The sequence below is a fragment of the Antechinus flavipes genome, chromosome 2 (genome assembly GCF_016432865.1).
Source record: "Antechinus flavipes isolate AdamAnt ecotype Samford, QLD, Australia chromosome 2, AdamAnt_v2, whole genome shotgun sequence".
NCBI classification, from domain to species: domain Eukaryota; kingdom Metazoa; phylum Chordata; class Mammalia; order Dasyuromorphia; family Dasyuridae; genus Antechinus; species Antechinus flavipes.
This window is the reverse complement of record NC_067399.1, coordinates 525898285-525920180: the sequence shown is the minus strand read 5'-3', so window position 1 is coordinate 525920180 and position 21896 is coordinate 525898285. Positions and strand designations below refer to the sequence as shown.

The window sequence follows — 21896 nt, the reverse complement described above, 5'->3', positions numbered from 1 at the left end:
CATTTGTTTCTTAGCTGAAAGATCATCACATTGTATGCTGTGTGTGCAGTGATCGCTCAGTTGTACTTCTTCACCTTGAGGAAAAGACGTGTCTTTTGAAGGCTCAGAAGCACCTTTCCCCTGTGACAACAATAAAATGGCACCCTGAGGAAAATTTCTTAATTGTTGGATGTGAAGATGATTCCATTTACATCTGGGAAATTGAAACTGGTAAAAAGAATTTTTTTTTTTTATTCCTCATGATTGTATTTTTTCAAAGTAGATAAGAAGGCAGGAGGATTATGGAAGCACAGCAGGCCTAACCTTTGGAGAGTTTAATTTTAGTACAAATGGGCTATATTTAATGACTTCCAATGAAGCTAGGAACACCGATAATAAAATACAATAGCCTAAGTCAGATCCTGACAAGGGGATGATTAGCTGACATTGCAGTGCACAGAAATGAGCCGGATATTTCTGGAAGCTATAAATAAAAACATACGTTATCTACTTTAATTATTAACAAGAGAGAAATTTAGTGTCCTACTCATCTCAAATTATCATTAGATACTGCCTTCTTCAACATACTCCCAAGCTCAGCAACCTTTTGGGCTAATTGATGATTTGTAATGATGGAATATAATTAATTGCAAAGCTGACCAAAGTCCAATCAGGAAAGCTGAGAGTTGAGTGTTCTTAATGAACTTTATGCTAGGTGTTTGGGATAGAGAAGATGACAATCCAAAGGGCAGAAAATGTATCATATCAACTTTGAGTTGCCCAAAATCTTAGATTTCTTTGATCAACAATGGGTTGCTCCCTCACTTGAGGCAAATCCTGGGAACATAACAGGAGGGACAAGGTAATTAATGAATGTGAGCAAATGAGTGTTATAAAAGTACATTTCAGTGAAACTCCCACATGAGTTTTTATTGATTAATCAGTAATGGTTTTATGCTGGATACTATTAACAGAATGGATGGTTTATACTAGTGTTTTTCAGACATTGTTCTGTGGGACCCTGCTGTTTCACATGATTGTACAGATACAGAGATTTTGTGATAAAACCTCTACCTTTTCCTAACTCTGGAAATGTGTTCTCTGACCCAATGGGGATTGTGCCAGACTATGGGCCTTCCTTCCCTTTTCAGCTAAAATCCATAAAGGCCAATAGGGAAGAAAAGTTAGTCACAGCAAGGGCGATAAAACATCCCAAATTATAGTCCCTTACTGCAATACCAAATATCCCAACTTCCATCCTCCTTATCTTATAGGGTAGGCACCCCTGCCGCAGTCCTGACCTTCCTTGCTTCCCCTCTGTCCCAATGGGTAGAACTCCTACACGCGTTAATGCCCTGCTACTAGAGTGGTTCGTGAATTTGCCTGGAGAGTTTTATATGATGTCAATGTTTTAAGTAAGATGGTGTTCTGTCTCCCATGCCTGGAACATGCCCTCCTCATCTCTACCTCAATTCCCCAAGTTTCTTTCAAGTCTCACTGGAAGTCCTGCTTTCCTCGTTGCCCTTAATGTTAATGCCTTCGCTCTATTAATCTTTAATTTATCCTGTTTGTATCATATTTCCGTATAGTTGTTTGTATGTTGTCTTCCCCCATTAGACTCTGAGCTCCTTAAGGTCTGAGGATTGTTTTTTACCTTTCTTTGTATTACCAGAACTTAGCTAGCTACATGCCTGGCACGGTGTAGGTGCTTAATGAATGCTTTTTTGGCCATTTAGATAATACATGGTAATGATAGTTGACATTTATATAGTGTTATTAAAGTTTGCAGTGTGCTTTACAAATGTTATCTTATTTGATCTTTGGAACAACCCCTTGAGGTAGATCTTATTATTAACCCAGTTTTACATTTGATGAAACTAAGGTTTAGGTTACCTGGCAGAAGTTTAGTGACTAATTCAGTGTCATATAGCCAGCAAGTATCTGAGACATACTTGCTTTGTCTGATTTGACCTGATTTGACCACAGGATTTCTTAACTTAAAGTCCCCCATGCTATCTATTGCATAACTTTATCACTCTTCTTTTTCTTTCATTCTTTCCTCCTTTCTTTTCTCCTCTCATTCTTTCCTCCTTTCTTTCATTCTTTACTCCTGTTTTGCTCTTTTTCTTTCTTTCTTTCTTTCTTTCTTTCTTTCTTTCTTTCTTTCTTTCTTTCTTTCTTTCTTTCTTTCTTTCTTTTCTTTTCTTTCTTTCTTTCTTTCTTTCTTTCTTTCTTTTCTTTTCTTTCTTTTCTTTTCTTTCTTTCTTCCTTTCTTTTCTTTCTTTTCTTTCTTTTTCTTTCTTAATTTTTTCTTTCTCCCTTCTTCCCTCCCTCCCTCCCTCTCTCCCTTCCTTCCTTCCTTCCTGCTTCCTGCCTCCTTCCTTACTTCCTTCTTCCAACCATTCCATCAAGAAGTGTTCTAATGGGCATAGACAACAAATGTATAAATAGGTATACATAAGACAATGCTAGATTTTTTGTCTAGACATAAGAAAGTGATAGAAAAAATGTTAATAATGCAGATTAAACTTGAAAGTATGCCCAACTATACATTTTTCCCTCTGGGAGCTGATTGTTAAACTTTTACCTGAACACCCTTGAAAGTAATCTTAGAAAGAAAGTCAGTAGCAGCTGGGGGATGGAAGGGGTAGCACCACAAGAGGCTTCCTGCTGCATATTTAAGATGAATCTTAGGTTAACTTTTTTTTTTCGCTGAGGCAATTGGGGTCAAGTGACGTGCCCAGGGTCACATAGCTAGGAAATGTTAAGTGTCTGAGGCCAGATTTGAACTGGGGTCCTCCTGACTTCAGGGCTGGTGCTCTAATCACTGTGCCACCTAGCTGCCCCTTTAAGATGATCTGAATCAGCAATTACAGGAGGTAGAGGGGAGAACAGGGAAGATGGAATGTCACATTGAAGGACGAACAGATAGGCCAGTGTGGCAGAACTACACAGTGCCTGGAGGGGACTGATGGGTAAGAAGATTAAAGACAAAGTACAGAACCAGTAAGCATAGGGCTAGGGTGTGATGAGCTTTACATGCCAAATATAGAAGTTTGCCTTTGATTGTAGAGATCCTAGAGAGTCCCTGGTTTTGTATGTGTGTGTTTGTGTGTATGGGGGGAGGAGGGAGAGAGAGAGAGAGAGAGAGAGAGAGAGAGAGAGAGAGATGATCAGAACTACTCATTTAGGAAAGTCATCTTGAAGGATAGATTAAAATGGAGAGAGAGGGAGGCAGAAAGAACAATCAGATTGTTATTAGAACAGACCAGGTGAGAGGGATGAAGTCCTGAGTTGTGAAAGAAATACCATACTCTTTTACTTTATCAGGGTATTTTCACCTTTAATACTCTCAAAAACTCCACATAATCTCTGTCCTGTGAAACATTCCATCAACCATCAATTACTTTTTCAGTCTGAAATTCTGCTGTTGGAACCAATGATTAGGATTTTCTGGATTCTAGAAGCTATAATATAGTAAATCCACACCAAATATTAATAACTCATTGATGTTGTTGTTTGGTTATTTTAATCCTGTCTGATTCTGTGACCCAATTTGCCAAGAAATGATGCTGGAGTGGTTTGACATTTCCTTTTCCACCTCATTTTGCAGATGGGGAAACTGAGGCAAACTGGGTGAAGTGACTTGCCTCAAGGTCACACAGAAACCTCTGAGGCTGGATTTGAATTCAGGTCTTCCTGACTCCAAGCCCTGTGCCATTTCTACTGTGTAACTTAGCTGTTCTTCAGTGACTCATTAGTTACTGATATTCTAGGATAACTTCCAATTAATTCCTGGAACTTGGAAATAAAAACATTGAAGGTGATCAGGGTGTTGAATGATGACATTAGAGACAGGTAGAATCATATGGGTGATATAAGAGGGAAAAGAAGAAAGATTTCATCTATTGTACAACTTTGCTTAGTTATTTCAGTTAATAGTTATAATGTTTTATAACCTGTCTTAATATATCTACTCAATATGTATGGGAAACTTTTCATGAATGATTTAAAAAATTACTTATGGCAGTCTTTTGGGATCTTAAAGTTTATTCAGTCCTCATCTATTCTATCCACCTCACTTTCCAGATATAGAAATTGGGATTCACAAGGGTTTAAATAATCTTTTCAAGGTTATACAGATAACAAATGACAAAGTTGGGATATGGAGCCAAAAGATCTGGGTTTCAATCCTAGATTTGCCATCTACTTTGCCAATTCACTTAAATTTTCTGACCCTTCATTTCCTAGTCTGAAAATGAGAGGTTTGGATTAAATCCCCTTGAGGGTCCATTCCAGATATTAATCTGGGATTCTGTGATCCTTGTCACACATTGAATATACTGAAGAAACTGAGAAATAAGTTGATTAAACCATCTTTTTCTAATAGACATATAAAAAGTAAAATTCTTCATAGAAACACATCCTGCTCCTCTATAGTAGTTTTTTTTTTTTTTTTTAATCTGGTAATTGGGGTTGTAATTTGCTCAGCATCACACATTTAGTAAATATTAAGCATTTGAGGCCTCTAGTTTGAACTCAGTTCCTCCTGACTGCAGGATTCATGCTGTATCTACTGTATCAACTGTGCCATCTAACTGCCTTCCCTGCAGTAGTTTGAAAAAGTAAAACGTTTCAGCTTTATTTACACAAAATTCAGCCCTAATATCAAAATTATTTTCCCAGTTTTAAAGGAAAGAAGTTATCCTCTTCAAGTCTTTCTTTAGTAATCCTTTCTGACATTATGTTTTATAACTATCAGTGGGCTGGGATGGGGAGAATTAGATAACCAGACTGTAAGCCTTCGTGTCAGGAGGTGGTGTTTTATATTTTTTTCATATTCTTCTTTAGCATTAAGTAAAATACTTTGAAACTTGATAGAACTAATGAGATGCTTCAAGTTTTCTTCTTCTTTTCTTATTGCTTATTTGAGACAACAAGGCATATCTCAGGCTTATGTACCTCTACTTAATTTTGATTTCAAAAGACATAGTAATGATTTTATTAGATGAGAATCTGAATAAGGTCTCATATGTCAGGCTAAAATGTTCTTTTTTTGAAAGGGTAGACAGAAGAAATAGAGAACACATATAACTTTGAGAATCTTTTTTCCTCCTTACTAAACAAAGCAGTATTTCTAGACTTGGAGTGATGGGGCTATCCAGTTTTGTGTATTGATTTGCTAGCCTTCCTATGATGTTGAGATCTAGATAGGAGGAGGAAAAATAGGAGATGTCATTATTGATTAATATCTGAGTGTCTACAGTGTGTTGGGCAGTGACAACTCTGAGCAGCTTTGTCACCCCCATCACTCTGGGACACAATAGAAATAATTTAATACTCATTTTTCTGAAATACAAGCCAGGAATAAATCTTGACTCTCAGATAAGATTCTATAAGATAAGAACTATTCTTTGAAAGGACTGTGTACCCCCGGTAAGGACAAAGTGAGTGGAAAAATTTTCCTGGCATAAAATTCTTTCTAATTTTAGATAGGTGACTTTATTAACTATAGATGTTCAGTTAAAGTCCCTATTGTTCAGTATGACAATAGATAAACAGGGTATGTGTACAAAGATACAAACTCTTGCAACTTTCTTGAAATTTTTTTTCTAATGTTAACCTTCTAATCAGAACCTATCATTATAAACATAATTAAACAATAGTACCTAGAATAAGTCAGAATTCTGGCAATTTTTATCTTTTGGAAGGAGAATTATAAGCATTCAGGACTGTCTGTATTTTCCTAATCTTTCTATGACTGATTCTATATGTGTTGTCCTCAGAGCTCAGAGTGCTCTGAGGGCAACTATTATTACTTTATCAACTTTTAATTTATACATAGTTTTAACAACTATTGTCATCTAATTTCTTAAGACTATGGCAAAAATAATTGAGAAGGTTCCAAGTAGCAAGAATATTATCAGCAGAAATGATACTAGTGGCAACAGAAAGCACAGAAAAGTAATATTTTAATATAAGGCCACATAACGGCTGTTAAGTCATCAAGAAACTGTCAAATTAGTGGCAGTATATAGGAAACTCCTGCCAAATGAATTCCAGTCTCAAATGACCAGACACATGTCTGCTATGACCATGTCTTTTTGCATCCACATAGCTATTCTTGCCCTCAGATGATGAGTATTAAATGAATTGGGGGGGAAAAACATTTAAAAGCAGTGATTATGTATCAAGTACTGGTGATTTAACAATGAAAGAAAAGATGGTTGTGCCTCCAAGAAGTTTACATTCAGATAAAGGAGAAAATACAAAAAGGTAATGGTGACTAAGGCGGGGAAGGGGGCATTTGGTCCAGAGTTACAAGATGATTAATGAATTTATAGGGGAATAGATTAAAACTTTCCATCAAGCAAATATGCCAGAGGTGATTTTATTTTGGTTCATGTTTCCCAAACTAGGAGATGGAGAACCCAGAAAGGAAATGACTGGAAAAGCTAGAGAAGTATATCATTATGGTTGGGTTGTTCAGTGGGGTGGCATAAAGAGGAGATTGCTGAATAATAGGAAATAAAGTGAATTATGTGACTGGGACTTTCTCGTAGTGCAATGCACTAAACCATGCATAAATGTCCCTGCAGTTCACATGGCTTGAGAAAACCACATATTAATGCTATCTATATTTTATTGTATATTTATTTAGTTAAGTATTCCCAATTACTTTTTTAATCTGGTTTGTGCTTCTCTCAGGAATGTTTTGGGCTGTATGTTTGACATGTCTAATTAAAGAAGAAGTAGTCACTAGTCAGGACAGAAAATCTGGGAAAAGAAGTTTCTTCAAGGTGGCAAGTCAAATTTATGAAGGGTTAAAATCTCACACAGACACTCAGGAATGTTAGAATTTGGGATTGAAGGATATTGTCAAAAATAAATCTAAAGAATGTATTAAATTATTAAACATCAGGCACTCTTAGGTGCTGAGGATACAAAGACAAATATCAAACAGTCCCTGATTTCATGATCAGTATTTCAACTGTGCTATTCCCTACCTCTGTCATGTGAACTTGGGTTCCAAAAGGTGACTTTACAGGAGGGCCAACTATCACCCATTATACTAAGAAGAAATTTGAGTCACTTGGAGCACTATATTTCCATAGAGCAGTGAGGGTAGTAACGCACAGAGTAGTTATACAACTGGTATTTATGAGATTCAGAACTTGAGTTCATATATTCTTAGACTCTCACTTGGTTCCTCTAATATACTTGGTCAGGCTGTCTCTCTCTTAAAAGGAGTTATTTGGAAAATTCACTTATATGTGCTGCCTTTTTATAATCACATCAGAGAAATTAGTATTGCTTTACTTTCATCGTTACAAATCATGTTAAACATGCATCTTTAAGAAAATTACTGAGAACTAGATGGCTTATGTCCCTTAAATGCCAATCTTCTCAAAATATTTTCACAAAGTCTCCAGTATTTAGGGTAATGCCATCATTTTAAGTCATCTCTAGCCAAATAGAGAGCACAATTTTCAAAAAGTATTTAATCAGCTTTGCCAAAATAGTGTTTCAGTAGTTTAAAATTCATACTATGTCACATCAAAATGTTACATTAAGGTCACCATATCAAGAAGTAATTTTCCACTTCACAAATTTTATTGGCCCACCCTCATCCTGCCCTGTTAAGTCTGAACTACTACAAAGATAAAATACTTAAAAAAATTTTTTTTAATGAAGGATCAGTCTTATCTCTGAAAACTGAGTCTTAATGTTATCCTGACTTGTAATGGTGGAGAGATAGATTTTTTTTTCCCTGGTTTTATTGTCAGGCTCTCTAGTTGGATAGAAACAGGTACAAATTTAGATTCTCTTTACTGCTTTGTCAGCATGTCCAGCTTTCTCCTACTTTCATTATTTTTGCCTTAAAGATAGTATTTGGATTTGTAGCATCTGACATATAATCTTTCATTTGTCATTTTCCCAAAATGCATTTTTTTTGGTAGAATATAGACAGTCCTTTGTATGAGGACATTTTTCAGAGAGAAAATATATCTTTTTAAGGGATAAAACATGATTTTCCTACATTACCTTTGCCTAAATTTTCTTCTTTATTATTATTGTTATTATTCCTAATACATTTAGAATACTCTGCTAAGTTTCCTTTACCCCTTTCCTTTCCCCTTCCTTCTTTCCTTTTTTCTTGTATTTAGAGATTTGGTATAATTTAGTATTTTGAATCAAAAAAAAAGTTTTGTTGTGAACTTTTCCTGAATTTGTACATTCTTGAAGATTTCATAAGAGCTGAGGTTTTTGTTTGATCTCTTGGTAATTTTTCTTTTTCAGGCTACCTATTTGTCTCTAAAGTTCCTTTCCCCCCATACCCCATCCACTTTAGTTCCTGAAGCATTTATTGAGCACGGGCATTGTGTAGGCCTTGTGGAAGATGCAAAGGATCAAGAAAGGGGCAAGACCTTCAAGGAGTTTTAGTCTTTGGGGAACAGAAGATTTATGCTCATGTAACAATTAAAGAATGAGATAAGAAATGATACAGGAGGGATCTAATGAATTGGGGCTTTGGGGAAATTGATCCTTTTAGGAACACCTTGGGCCTCAGCTGGAGTTAGCCATTTTTTCCTACTATCCCCTGGAGTTAATTAGAGGGTGGTAAGTAACCCTCAGAGAATTGGACAGGAAGAGCACTTGTAAACTTCTTGAAGACACAGAATGCTAGGTACAGTCATCAATGGGACACAATGTCTGCTGCTTCTTGAGTTCTGTAGCTTCAGAGTCTGTGTTGGGATATCATTACCTTTCAGAATTTCAGGCATTGACTTTAAGGTCTGTTTCTTATTATCTAAGTGATATTTCCATCATATCTTCTTATACTTGGTGACTTTTTTCATGTCTTCTTGAAATTTTGAGAGTACTAATGGAACACACTAGCTAATAGAATTACTAGTTTTGGGTTTTTTTTTTTTTAATTTTAATTAAGTTTTACAAGTTGTTTGAGAGTCACCAAAAACCTGGGTTTTTACAGAGCTAATTACAGAGATTTGACACTGAAACTTGGACTCTCCCTTGACTACTCTTGCTGTTTTCAGGTGCTTTAGTTGTGTCTTTGTGACCCCATTTGGGGTTCACTTGCTAAGAAAACTTAGCAAGTGTATAAGAGTGGTTTGCCATTTCCTTCTTCAGCTCTTTTTTACAGATGAGGAAACTGGGGCAAAAAGGGTCTTTCCCCCCATTCCCTCCCCTCGCCGAGTTCACCCAGTTAGTATGTGTCTGAGGCTAGTGAAGTCGGGTCTTCCTGACTCTAAGTCTGATACTCTATCCACTGGGCCACCTAGCTGCCTTCTGTTTCTATTTAGGGGGAAATTAACACATTTATTTTTCAACTCAATTCTTAAGCTTGTCAAGATTAAATAAAAACAAAAACAAAAAACTAATGTTCTTGGTACATGCACATATATGTGTATGGATCAAGTAGATCTTTGTAGACTTCCCTTATTTTGATAAGACAACTAGTGTTTTGTTTTATTTTGTTTTTAAAGAAAACTAGCACAAATAATTTTATTTTCCAACTTGGCTCAAATATGAAAGTTTTTTTGATGGGGCATTATTTTCACAGTTCTAAACTTCTTCACTCTAAGCTATTACATTATTATTTCTAGAATCTTGGCTAATACTTGTGAGATTTTAATAATGTGTATCTGCATTTATAGGTGTCATTAAGCCACTGATTTAATTTGAATCTGATAAATGTTTCCCACATCTTCAAACAATTATTTGTTCTGTGTATTAATGGGAATTTTTTTACCTTGACTTTTAATATATCTCTGCTTATATGTGAGAACATCATAATATGCTACTATTAGGAATATTATTGTGATATATATATGCAAGATGTCTTTGGATATTTTGTATACTCAGAAACCAATAGAAAATCAATATAATCATTCTAATGGTAAAAAGATGTATTTTATGTACTTAGAATTATTTTACCAATTAAATCTTGCTTTCCACTGATTTTTTTATTGTTTTCTTTTGTAGTTTCTCCCTTCTTGTTCTTTGTTAAGATAAATATGACTAATACTAGACCTAGAACACTGGGATCAGTTTAAGTTAACTCTCTTGCTTTGGACAAGCATATGGAGAATATTCTTGATTTAGATGTTCAGACATATTCTCTAGCAACAATGGTTGAATTGGAATATTTTAGGATAACAGCTTTGTAGCCTACCCAAGAAGAACCCCCTTCTGCAGGCATCCTCTGTAGAAGCTCTGAGACACTGGGAGCCTCTGTGGGTATCACAGCTGCAATGTTTAGCGGAGATAAGCCCAAAGGAGCCATCTGCCTTTCCCCAAGCTGACTCCTTTCAATTCCCTAGCAACTTCCCAATAACCAGCTGCCACAGAAAAGATTGGAAAGGCTAGATTCAGTGGACTGTAATGATTATAGGTCTCTGAGAAAATAGGCCCTCTAATCTGGTTGAGAGACTAAAGGACATTAGGTGCATTTTGTTTATCTGAGAGTACCAATGATTTCTGCCTTCTACCATAAACTCATTTGGGAAAGCTTGATAGGAAGTCTTTTGTGTTTCCAAGGATAGACCAAGTTAAAAGAGAAATCAAAGGATAGGTCCTAAGCTGTAAGGCAGCGTACAAAATGATGACCCTCAGCAAGTGAGCAGATTCTTTTCCTGTGTATTTAACAAACTTTTCTTTAAGTTATCAAATTGCATATGACCATTAGACAAATTGATGGCATGCATTCATTTTACCTGACTTTGTAAGTCTGGGATATTTTAATTGGCCAAAACCTCTTACCATTCCATTCTGCAAAATAACATCTGTCGCTTGAAGAAAATCTTGTGCTTGTCTTTGTGTTTTAAGTTTTTGTGATATCATCCTTAGCCTGTCTCATTGAGAACTTTATCTCTGTATCATCTTCACTGACTAGATTAGTGCTTGATAAACATTTGTTGAATGAAAAAATGGATTCAGATTTGGAGTCTGTGACTTATGACTTAAAACTTGTGTTAGCAGTTTTCAAGCATATGAGTAAATAAAAGTACACTGAGTAGCACTTTGAGAAAGTTCAATTGTGAAATTTCATAAAATGGAACAGCAAAACTACATAAGATTTCTGAATTACCCAAAAAACTCTCAAAAAAACCCCTAAAACAAAACAATGACACAATCTATTAGGTAGAAATTATTATTGAGGAAATTTTGTACTAAGAATGCAAGTGATATAGATGCCTTAAATAGAATTGAAATAAGAATTTTTGACTAAACATTTATTTCAGATCCATAATTTCAGACATAGGATATCCTTATGTTTTCTTCCCATAAAGAGAATTGTTGTAGTTTTGCTTTTGAATTTATAAAATCTAAGGCATTTTGAAGTATTTCTACCACCCCATTCTGCTTTAAAACTTACTTTCTTCTAATTGTTTTTATTTGTCAGTGTTTTTGTGATAACAGTCTCTAGTATGGGCCTATGGGAGTATTGTTATCCTCAATGATAATATTAAGTGCATAAAGCACTATGCTAGGGACTATGTAGAATTTGAGTTAAAAGGGAAGGTTCTTGTCTTCTAGAATCAATCCATCAATGAATCAATGTTTATTAAGGGTCTGCTATGTGCCAGATCCTGTGCTAAGGGACTGGGATTACCATCCCCCCCCCCCAAAAAAAAAAAATCCTTGCCCAAAAGGAACTAGTTTCAGCCAGTATATAAATTTTTTTTGGCATAGTTGAAGGAATAAATGAATAAAGGGAATGAATAAATGAATGAAAAAACCCCAATTATTAAGTGTTAACTACTAGGCTAGGCATGTGACACAGTGGTTAGATAAAGTGCTAGATTTGGAGTAAGAAGAAATAATTTTTCTGAATTTAAATCTGGTCTCAGATACTTACTAGCTGTATGACCCTGGGTGAGTCACTTAACCCTGTTTACCTCAGTTTCCTCATCTGTAAAATGAGTTAGAGAAGGAAATGGCAAACCACTCTGCCAAGAAAACTCCAAACGGGGCCAAGATGAATTGGACATGATTGAAAATGACTATACAACAACTGTGTCAAATGCTAGGAATTCCTAGCAAAGACACTTCCTCTTCTCAGTGGGGAAGACAACAAAAGATTTCAGCCACAACTAATGGCAAAATCACATGTCCTTAACTAGATTGTTAAAGGAGTCTGTGGTACAAACAAATTTAAGAACCTCTGGTCCAATGGAAGAATTTCACCATTCCCATTTGAAAAAATAGCTTATCACTAAATGATTCATTTCAGTAAACATTTTTAAGCTCCTACTGCTAAGTTTCAGACAATGTTTAACTGGAGGAAATACAAATTAAAAATGAAGATGGCCCCTATTCTTAAGGGGCTTGCAGTCTTTTGGGGTGGGGAAAGGATATAGTATGTACATGTAAACAAGTAATTCAGTACAAAGCATCCACCCTTAATAAAGATCTTTAAGGTATCCTCCAGTCCAATTCAAAAGATATTTATTTGCCAGATGTTGTTATTGTCCTTCATTTTTGAAGGTGACCAAAATGACATTACTATGTTAATTAACTGCTGAGCAGCTGGGTAGCACTGTGAAATGAGTGCTGGGCTTGGGATCACAAAGAGCTGAATTCCAATTCAGCCTCAGACATTTACTATGTTCTAGAATAATCAGGGGTCCTCAAACTACTGCCCGCGGGCCAGATGTGCAGCTGAGGACGATTATCCCCCTCACCAGGGCTATGAAGTTTCTTTATTTAAAGGCCCACAGAACAAAGTTTTTGTTTTTACTATAGTCCGGCCCTCCAACAGTCTGAGGGACAGTGGACTGGCCCCCTAATTAAAAAGTTTGAGGACCCCTGGTAGATACTGGGGATGACAAGGCCCAATTGCAAAAGCCCCAACTTTTGAGTAGCCTGCATTCTACTGGCAGAATATAACAGTCAAAGAAGGCAATAGGAGGAGTGCTCAAAATATTACAAAGGAGCTCCTAGCCAGGCTAAGTGCTGCACAGTCTGTGCTTCTGGGGAAACTGAGGTTGGTGGAACAGGAGCTCAGGAGTTCTGGGCTGTAGTAGGGCTACAGTTAAGTGGGCATCCCAACTAAACCCACTAAACTAGGAGGGTTGAGATGTCCCAGGCCTGGGGACCAGTTCAAAATGAAGTCATTCGGAGCTTCCCTGCCAGTCAGTAGTATAGGTAGTCCTAGGAATGGCAGCTTTAATTACAGGCTGGGTGAAATAGGTAGAGGCTGTCTCTTCTCCCCTCTCCCCTCCCCTTCTCCTGTACCTAAACCCCTCTCCACAAAGTAATTTCCAGATGGAATTTTTGGGTGGATCATGATAGGCTTCAAGGAGGAAGGAGGGGACACATGAGCTATGTTTGGAAGGACTCAACGAATTCCTTGGGCCACAGTTCAGGCACTGGAAATAGAATAGCCAATAGGATATTAGGAAAAGAGAGAATGAGGAACAGAACAGTAGGGTCAAAAACGAGCATAAAACCACTCTAAAATAATTTTGTTCTTCTTTAGTTAGTATGAATGCAAATCCTTAGCATTTTTTGATGAGTCCTTTTGAGTGTTCAAACCAGGATAAGGAAAGTTCTTTACAGCAAGCTATGGATGAAGGTAAAAGGGAAGATACGAGTAAAACCTGAAAGTCAAAGATGACTGAAATGACAGATAAATGTTTTTGATGGACAATATCCTGAAGCCAATAAAGTCCGTAGGGCAAAACGGCCTCCCATTCTCCCTTTTGGTACTAATTGAGTAGAGGCATCTGAGTGAGATTCCATTTACTATCTGTGTGACCTATCTGCGTGACATCATTTAATTTCCCTGGCCTTCAGGTTCCTCATGCATAATGTGTGGGAACCTTAAGGTTTCTTCTAACTCTTATGATATCATCTCTATAATTTCTATGGCATTTGAAATATATGCATACTGGTATACTTATACATGCATACATATAACATATATATGCAAACATGTATGCTCTATGAATATGCATATATTTATGTGTATGACACATAATAGGTGCTTAATAAATATTTATTGATTGATTGACTCTTGTTTAAGGAATTGAAATTCTGCACAGTCCCTAGTACAGCACTTTATACGCAGATAATACTTAATATATCATTGACAATGGCTATTGTCTCACACAGGCTTAGACTAGAGACTGTGACTGGAGAAACTCTTAATAGATGAAAACTATTAGAGTAGTAAGAAGTAGAATTTAAATTGAATGGGTGATGGACATGCTTTCAAGTGCTTTAGGATCAAATGTTTTCAAAAGTAGAACTCTTTAACTGTTTTCTCTAACTGGAAAGAAAACAAGAGGTCATCTTATAGCTGGAATTAAAAATTACAAATAAAATATTTAGTCAGTTTCTTATTTCAATTCCATCTAAGGCATCTCTACTATATTCTCAGGGCAATTTTCTTCAATAATTTCTTTCTTGTAGTTTTTGTATGTATGTACACAGTTGTATATGTGTAAATGTGCACGTATGCCCTGATGTGTGATTCTTATCAGCCTACACCTTCAAAGGAGAAAACACCCTTTAAAAGATAAGATAAACAATGATTCTAGAAGTTAGAGCCCTAAGAAGTTGCCCGGGGCTTTCAAGAGCTAAAGTGGCTTGTAATGGGGTCCCATAGCTTTATGTGTATCATTGTGATGTTTAAAAAGTTAAAGAGAATAATTTCTGGACAAATGGTCATTTTATTATTAATAATGAAGGCATTATAATAAAAGATCTATGACACTCTTGAATGCCAATCATGGCAGCTGGCACACAGTTTATGTGCCCTTGGAAGAGGGGTATTCCTGAAAGTGGCAATCAACTTTTATTGGATGGCAATTAATGAGAAAATGAATAATACAATGAGGGGCTAAACCTATTCTAATGAATTTTGATTATGTCATTTACTTCTAAGTTATTCCTCAGCCTTGGGCAATTTATTCCAATAATTTATCCCTCATCCAAACCTGAGCTGTTGCAAGTTTCACTTTAGATTAGAAGTTTGATTTGGCTGGGTAGGGTAGTAGTACCAAAAGTGAGGAGAATGTTAATGCTATTTTCCATCAGCCTTATCTTTGAGAGACTGAACAAGGAAATGAGACAGAAAAAAAGCTGAAATCTCTTCAGTTTTAATAATTGGCTATTTTTTTTTCTTGTTTTTTATTTTTATTTTTATTTTTTTTTATTTTTTTTTCCTTCTTTTTTTTTTTTATATTTTTTTATTTTTTATTTAATAATTACTTTATATTGACACTCGTTTCTGTTCTGATTTTTTTTTCCCCTCCCTCCCTCCACCCCCTCCCCTAGATGGCAAGCAGTCCTTTATATGTTGGATATGTTGCAGTATATCCTAGATACAATATATGTTTGCAGAACCGAATAGTTCTCTTGTTGCATAGGGAGAATTGGATTCAGAAGGTATAAATAAGCCGGAAAGAAAAACAAAAATGCAGATAGTTCACATTCGTTTTCCAGTGTTCTTTCTTTGGGCGTAGCTGCTTTTGTCCGTCAAATAATTGGCTATTAATATGAGGGAGAAATAATCATTTCCCTCATTGTGGGTAGGATTCTAATGAACTGAAGTTTGGCTGACCCAAAAGACCTGTCCTTTAGCTGTCACAAAACAAGTAAATGCATTTTAAATATTTCAATAGTAAGAGTAATTAGTGGTATTTTATGAGAATGTTAATAGTATTATGACAATGCTATTAATTATAATATAATAATATTAATGGTATTTTAATAAATACATTTTTATTACAGTCAAGTGCTTTAGATTATTGGAACAAAGATTTTCAAAACATTACCAAGTAGAATTCCTCAGTATTAAGTAATAAAGATTCACTCATTGATTTCTTTCTTCAGTAGCTCATGATAGCCATTTTATAGTTGAAGTAATGGAATTCTGAGAGGTAAACTAATTTGTCTAAAGCCACATAGCCATTTGAATAGTAGTTTGAAGACTCCAATCAAAACCTCATATTCCAAATTCACTTCTCTTTCTGATAGTTTATGATTAACGTATCAGTTGCTTGTATGGAAATGGGTGTTTCTAGGATGATAGAGGCCACTTTAGAAAGTCTCTACCCACTCTTTTAAATTGATTTTAAGCATCATTCCAATAGTTGTTGAATGATTATTATTTATTTGGCATTGTATCAAGTTTGAGATAGAGAAATAATAAAGAAAAAATGAGATACCCTCTTCTCAAACTTAATGGAAAACAAGATTCATTTATCAAATCATTAGAAACTAGATATTGTGGTCCAGACTTGCTCAGGATTATGGAGTGATAGAACCAGAATTCAAACTTAGATTCTCTGACTTCATAATAACTAATATACTTCCTCCTAGTAGATTATAAACTCTCACAGAATTGGATGGAGTATATCAATAATGAAACTTAAATCTAGACCTTTCGGATTCCAGAACTGGTTCTCTTTCCATTATAAATGGTCTTTCTGATTGTTAAATTATAGATCTCAATGTATGGGAGGAAAGATAAATTCTGGAGCTCCTCATAAATGAGAGTGTTCATAATAAAACTGGAAGGGGATGTAGTAAGAGGGAGGATTTTGTAAAGCTAGAAGCTTGACCTCCTTTTACTTGCATTGCATATATATTATCTTCTTTCTTTCTCTTTCCTTCTTTTTGTGGAGAATGGCAGTATATGTAAAGGATAGAATAGGAAATAGAAGTAGATACAGAGATACGAAGCGGAACTAAAAAGTATGGTATTATTGATTACATTAAAGTGTATTGGACTGAATTCCCTGTAATTTGGAGACTTCTATATAGTTTCTGAGTTCCATCATGTCCCAACATGGAATCTCACATGTACCAATGATAATTCAGAGAGAATTTTCATTGACACACTATTTATCACTGAAAGTCCAGACAAAACTAAAAAATTATGACATTATTTTCTCATACATTCTTTCTCCTCTTTCTCCTTGTTCTCCACTTACTTTGTTTAATCAGTTAATCAGTATGCCAGAACCCAGTTAAGCCTACTCTCTCTTAAATGCTCCCCATGTTTTCACTTTCCTTTGTTAACTGAGAGTATAGTTTAGGTTTAGTTAAGTGGTATTTCTAAAAGAGGTAATTTCTCCTAAAGAGGACAGGTAGTTGACAAAATGGATAGAACACTGGGCTTGAAACTAGGAAGACTCATCTTCATGAATTTAAATTTGTCCCTATTTCCTAGCTATGTGACCTAGTCAAGTCATTTAACCTTGTTTGCCTCAGTTCTTCCTCTGTAAAATGAGCTGGAAAAGGAAATAGCAAACCAATCCAAAGTCTTTGTCTAGAAAACCTGAAAGGAGGTCACCAAGAGTCAAAAACGCCTGAAAATGAAAAACAAAGAATCCTTACTGAAAGCACTTTCTTTAGGGAAGCTTCAAAAAATAATTCAACAACAACTCCAAAAGAGAGGTTTCTTGATAGTTTTAACCAAGGAGGACTTTTGAATGTCAAAGAGAAACTTGTAAATACAAGTGGAAATCATTCAGATTTATGAGGGCTGTTCATATGTATAGAGAAGGTATTTTTGGCCCTTGGACTATTGTTTCTTGCCTATATCACACTGTATCTCCCAACTCTATTATCACAGGGAACAAAACTGAAATGTATCTAGTATACAACTACTTATGACATCATTATCCCCTCCTGAGATTTGTAATCTACATAGATTAGTAAAAACAGTCATTAAAATCAGTGCTAATTCTAGGTTGTTGCTTGTTTAATTTTTGGGTTTGTCTTTTTTTAAGTTCCTTTGCCTCCAGTAAAAACCACAAAAGAGGAATTTTTTTTAAACAGGAGTTTAGGAATACAGAATAAAAATGTAGATAAACCTAAACTGAAGTCTTATCATAAAAAGATTTAAGATTTAAAAGTTTCATTTTTTAGATCCTGAAAGATCTTATGGATCTTATAGAGTCTTATAAAGAGCATATAATCAAACTCCCCTATTTTGGAGATGAGAAAATTATGTTTCAAAGAGGTCAAGTGACTCACAGCTCACATGACAAATAAGTATTAAATAACACTATTTAGGTCTAACTCCAAAGCCATATGAGTTTTCTGTTGTTCATAAAGAAAGTATATTCTCTTCTTATATTGTTGTTTGCTCTCTCTCTCTCTCTCTCTCTCTCTCTCTCTATATATATATATATATATATATATATGTAAATCCATTAAAGTGAAAAGGTTAAAAAAAAGACAGTAGAATTGAATCTCTGAAAAATTAGTAAATTTGTTTCTTTCACCCCAGTATAAATTATGAAGATATTTTTAAATATTAGTTTTTGTTCAGAAAGGAATTATTAGTCCCAAGATCAAGAAATTTATGTTCCTGTCTTATAATCAACAATATGTAAGACAGGAACATAAATTTCTTGATCTTAAAACAAACAAACTTACCCACTAAGTTAGTTGACAGCTATATTTAGGTTAAAGGAAAGGTTAATAATTAAAATTCTAGTTTGTGGTAGATTCCAGATTGTTTTCTTATTCCTGTAATAGGAGAAATAGAATATTAAAATAAAATTCCCAGAAGTATACCAAGGTAAACCCTGTTATTTATTTATAATTTGTGTCCTCTTTGTCCTTGCATATTTCAGAGATTTAAAATTTCCATTGATGTGGGTTTTTTTCTTGCTTTTTTTTTTCTTCCTCTTTTTTTTGTAGGTTACTGATCAAAATTAGACTTGAGTGGATGAGTATAGTCTAGCTGATAAATTCCAGACTTGGTTTTTAAATGCTGGAGGCTATGGCATAGTGAGGGTCAAGGTCACAGTAGCCCCTGACTTTTTAAAAATATATTCTGTATACCCTAAAGGGTTAGAAGGTTGATGGGCAGTCCAGTTGTAAAAATTAGTTATTAAACCAGGACTTTTGTAAGGTACAGAATCAGTTAACACATCAACATTTGATTTTACAACTATATTATTCATTCTATAATTTGTAAGTAGGAAAAATTCTTTTCTATTTAATTTGGTCTGTATTAAGTTTATTTCCTTCCCACTTTCTTGATATTTTCAAGTTAACTAAGTTTGATACCTCCAGGGTCCCATGCCCCTGGTTAGAAACCCAAGTCATTCATATATTTTCTGGAGTAAAATGCAGTAACTGTGAAATGGTTTTGTTAGGAAGGGGGCACCAGGTCGATCTCCATACAATTCTGTCAGCAAGGCAGTGAACTTCATCTGTAACTGATGATAAATGATAAATCTTCTAGTGGACCAAATGGTCAGATTCTATGATATATGTTGCTTTATTATAGCTGTCTGTCAGATATTCCTTTGAAATCCAATTTAATCAATTTGACTAATACAGAAACCATTTCTCACTCTGTTTTCTTTCTTAACAAAAGACTATGGTGGAACTTGCTGTTTTCTTAATCAATGCTTATTTGTGTAAGGGACTTAATTAGAAAATATCTTCTTGTATTTATAGTCATGCACATATATATACATAAATACATAGTCATATACATACACATATACAAATGTGTGTGTGTGTGTGTGTGTGTGTGTGTGTGTGTGTATAGTCAAATGCCCTGCTTTGATATATATTAAAAAGTTAATTTCCTGGGAATTAGTCAGCATCTTGATTCATATATACATTTTGTAGATATATATGTTTGAGTAAATACAATTGTACATTTGATTCATTAATATTTAAATTGCTATGCATGAAATTTCACAGAATGAATACTATTTTTTGAAATTTGTTTACTCTAGCATTTCATATAACTTGTCATTTGAACGGGAATCAGCCTTTTTATTATGAAGCAAGCAGATTTAAATTAACCTCTTTAAGCTTTTAAAATCCATTAGGCTGAGAGAATTATCTTGTCAGAAGGAAATCACTATACATTTTAAAGACTAAATTTGTAGGTGTAAATTTTGTTAAACTAATTTTTGAAGAAAAATGCATCTAATTTGGTGTTAAGAAAATTAGTTCTACCTGCATTTAATTAACAATATGAACTTAGGCAAGTCACTTACATTTTCTGAATTTCAGGTCCACTGAACCTTTCCATCTAATTTCTTCCTGGAATATTTGCTCTCCTCTATTCCTAGAGAACAGGGACTCTTTTGCTTTTATATTTTATATTTTATATTTAGCATAGTGCATAGTGCTTTGAAAATAATAAGTGTTTAATAAATATTATTTATCATTCATTAATTTATCTATCAATGTCAGATCAGGGGATGAAGCCATTTCTTAAGAGGAGACAATATTAGGAAAAAACTGAGTTTGGATGAAGTCAGCTCTTGTACTGATTCACAAGGAGGTGAAGGAAAAAAGCCAGAAATCATGATAGAGAATGAGATAGTCATAGTTGTTCTATCTAATGACAGCAAAACCAGAGGAGACTGCCCCTATACATCTAAGAATGTGAGAGGGGGAAGATATTGACACTACACAAAGCAGATTCCAGGAACTGACACAGGAAATATGAGTAAACTGAAGAAATTTCTGAATTCATTGAGGAATACTATGTATGAGTTAAGAAATGACTAAAAGTTAAGCTGAGAATAAAAGAGTTACTTCATAACAAGTATAGAGTCTCTTCAATGGTGATTGAATAGGAAAGAAAAGAACTAAAAAGGGAAATTAAAAATGAAATTAGGACTCTTGCTTAAAAAAAAAAGCAGAAGACGATAAGTAGCTTAGAAGAGAATGTGGAAAAGTAGTAGAATCAAGTAGTAGAATCCCTAAAAACTTAATATAACTCAATGACTGCATAAAAACAAATATTAGAATTAAGTCAGAAGACTTAATCAGAATATGTAAGGTATCTATCATCAAAAAATAAATGAAAGAAAGTAATTCAAGAAGAAATAATTTAAGGATGGAAAACATAATCAAACAAAAATTTTGAATATCATATTTCAAAAAATCATAAAGGAAAATGACCAGATCTGTTAGTACTAGGATGCAAAGTTAAAAATAGATAAAGGAAATATGCTGGTCATTTTCTAAAGTAATGCAAAATTTAAAATAATGAGGAAAGTTAAAATTCAGAGTTGCCAGGTAAAACTAAAAAGAGTGCTTATAATTAGAATAAAAAGAACCACATCAGGGTGACATATCAAAGAATATAATATTGCAAAGGGCAAAATATTAAAGCTTTCAACTAAAAGTAATTTTAAATTTATTTGAAGAATTAGAAGGGACCAAATAATGATTTAAAGGTTATGTTTTAATAAGGTAGATGAGGTAGGATTCTTTTCAGAATTCAAGAGTCATAAAAGAAATTAAGGAAAAAAATATAGGGCTTAGGTGTGGCTTTATTTCATCTTGTTTGTTTTAAGAGAAGAAAGTGTGGTTGGAAGGATTTTCTTGGACAAAAATGATAAGGAATTTGTTATTTTTTTATGTACGTGGAAAGAAGAGTTTGCAAGTGTCAAGAAAAGCACACAGGGATGTCATGAACTTCATTCCTATCTGAATTTAAAACTGGAAAAAAAGTTAAAGGTCACGAATCCCCACTAACTCATTTTATAGGTGAGGACACTGAGATTCTTGGAGCTCAAGTGATTTGCCCAGAACAGCACAGCTAGAAAGTATCAGAGATTGATTTTGAATCCAGATCTTCCTTATTCCAAGCCAATAACTCAATCTAATACCAAATGGAAAAGTCTTGATCAAATAAGGGATAAAAATGAATAGAAAAAAAAAAAGCACTTTTTTTGGTATAAAATTATGGGGAAGGGGAGATGTTTGCACAAACAAATCAATACACTTAGCACTAGAAGGGAAATGATTAACTGGGAAATATTTTTGAAGCCAATTTCTTGATCAAGGTTTGATGTTCAATATGTTTAGGTGATTGGAACAAAAATATTTGAAAAGTCATTTCTTAATGGATAAATCAGTAGTCAAAAGATATGAACAGATCTCAA

At 34.6% G+C, this 21896-nt stretch overlaps 1 protein-coding gene across 1 annotated transcript in view; it reads left to right on the top strand.

Annotated features, from left to right (window-relative positions):
- The window catches only part of WDR72 (WD repeat domain 72), a 257455-nt gene that overhangs the window by 32804 nt on the left and 202755 nt on the right, over positions 1 to 21896 (top strand). Inside the window, exon 13 of the mRNA XM_051980681.1 lies at positions 15 to 210. Coding sequence (XP_051836641.1) covers positions 15 to 210 — 196 coding nt within the window. The remainder of the gene's footprint in view (positions 1 to 14; positions 211 to 21896) is intronic.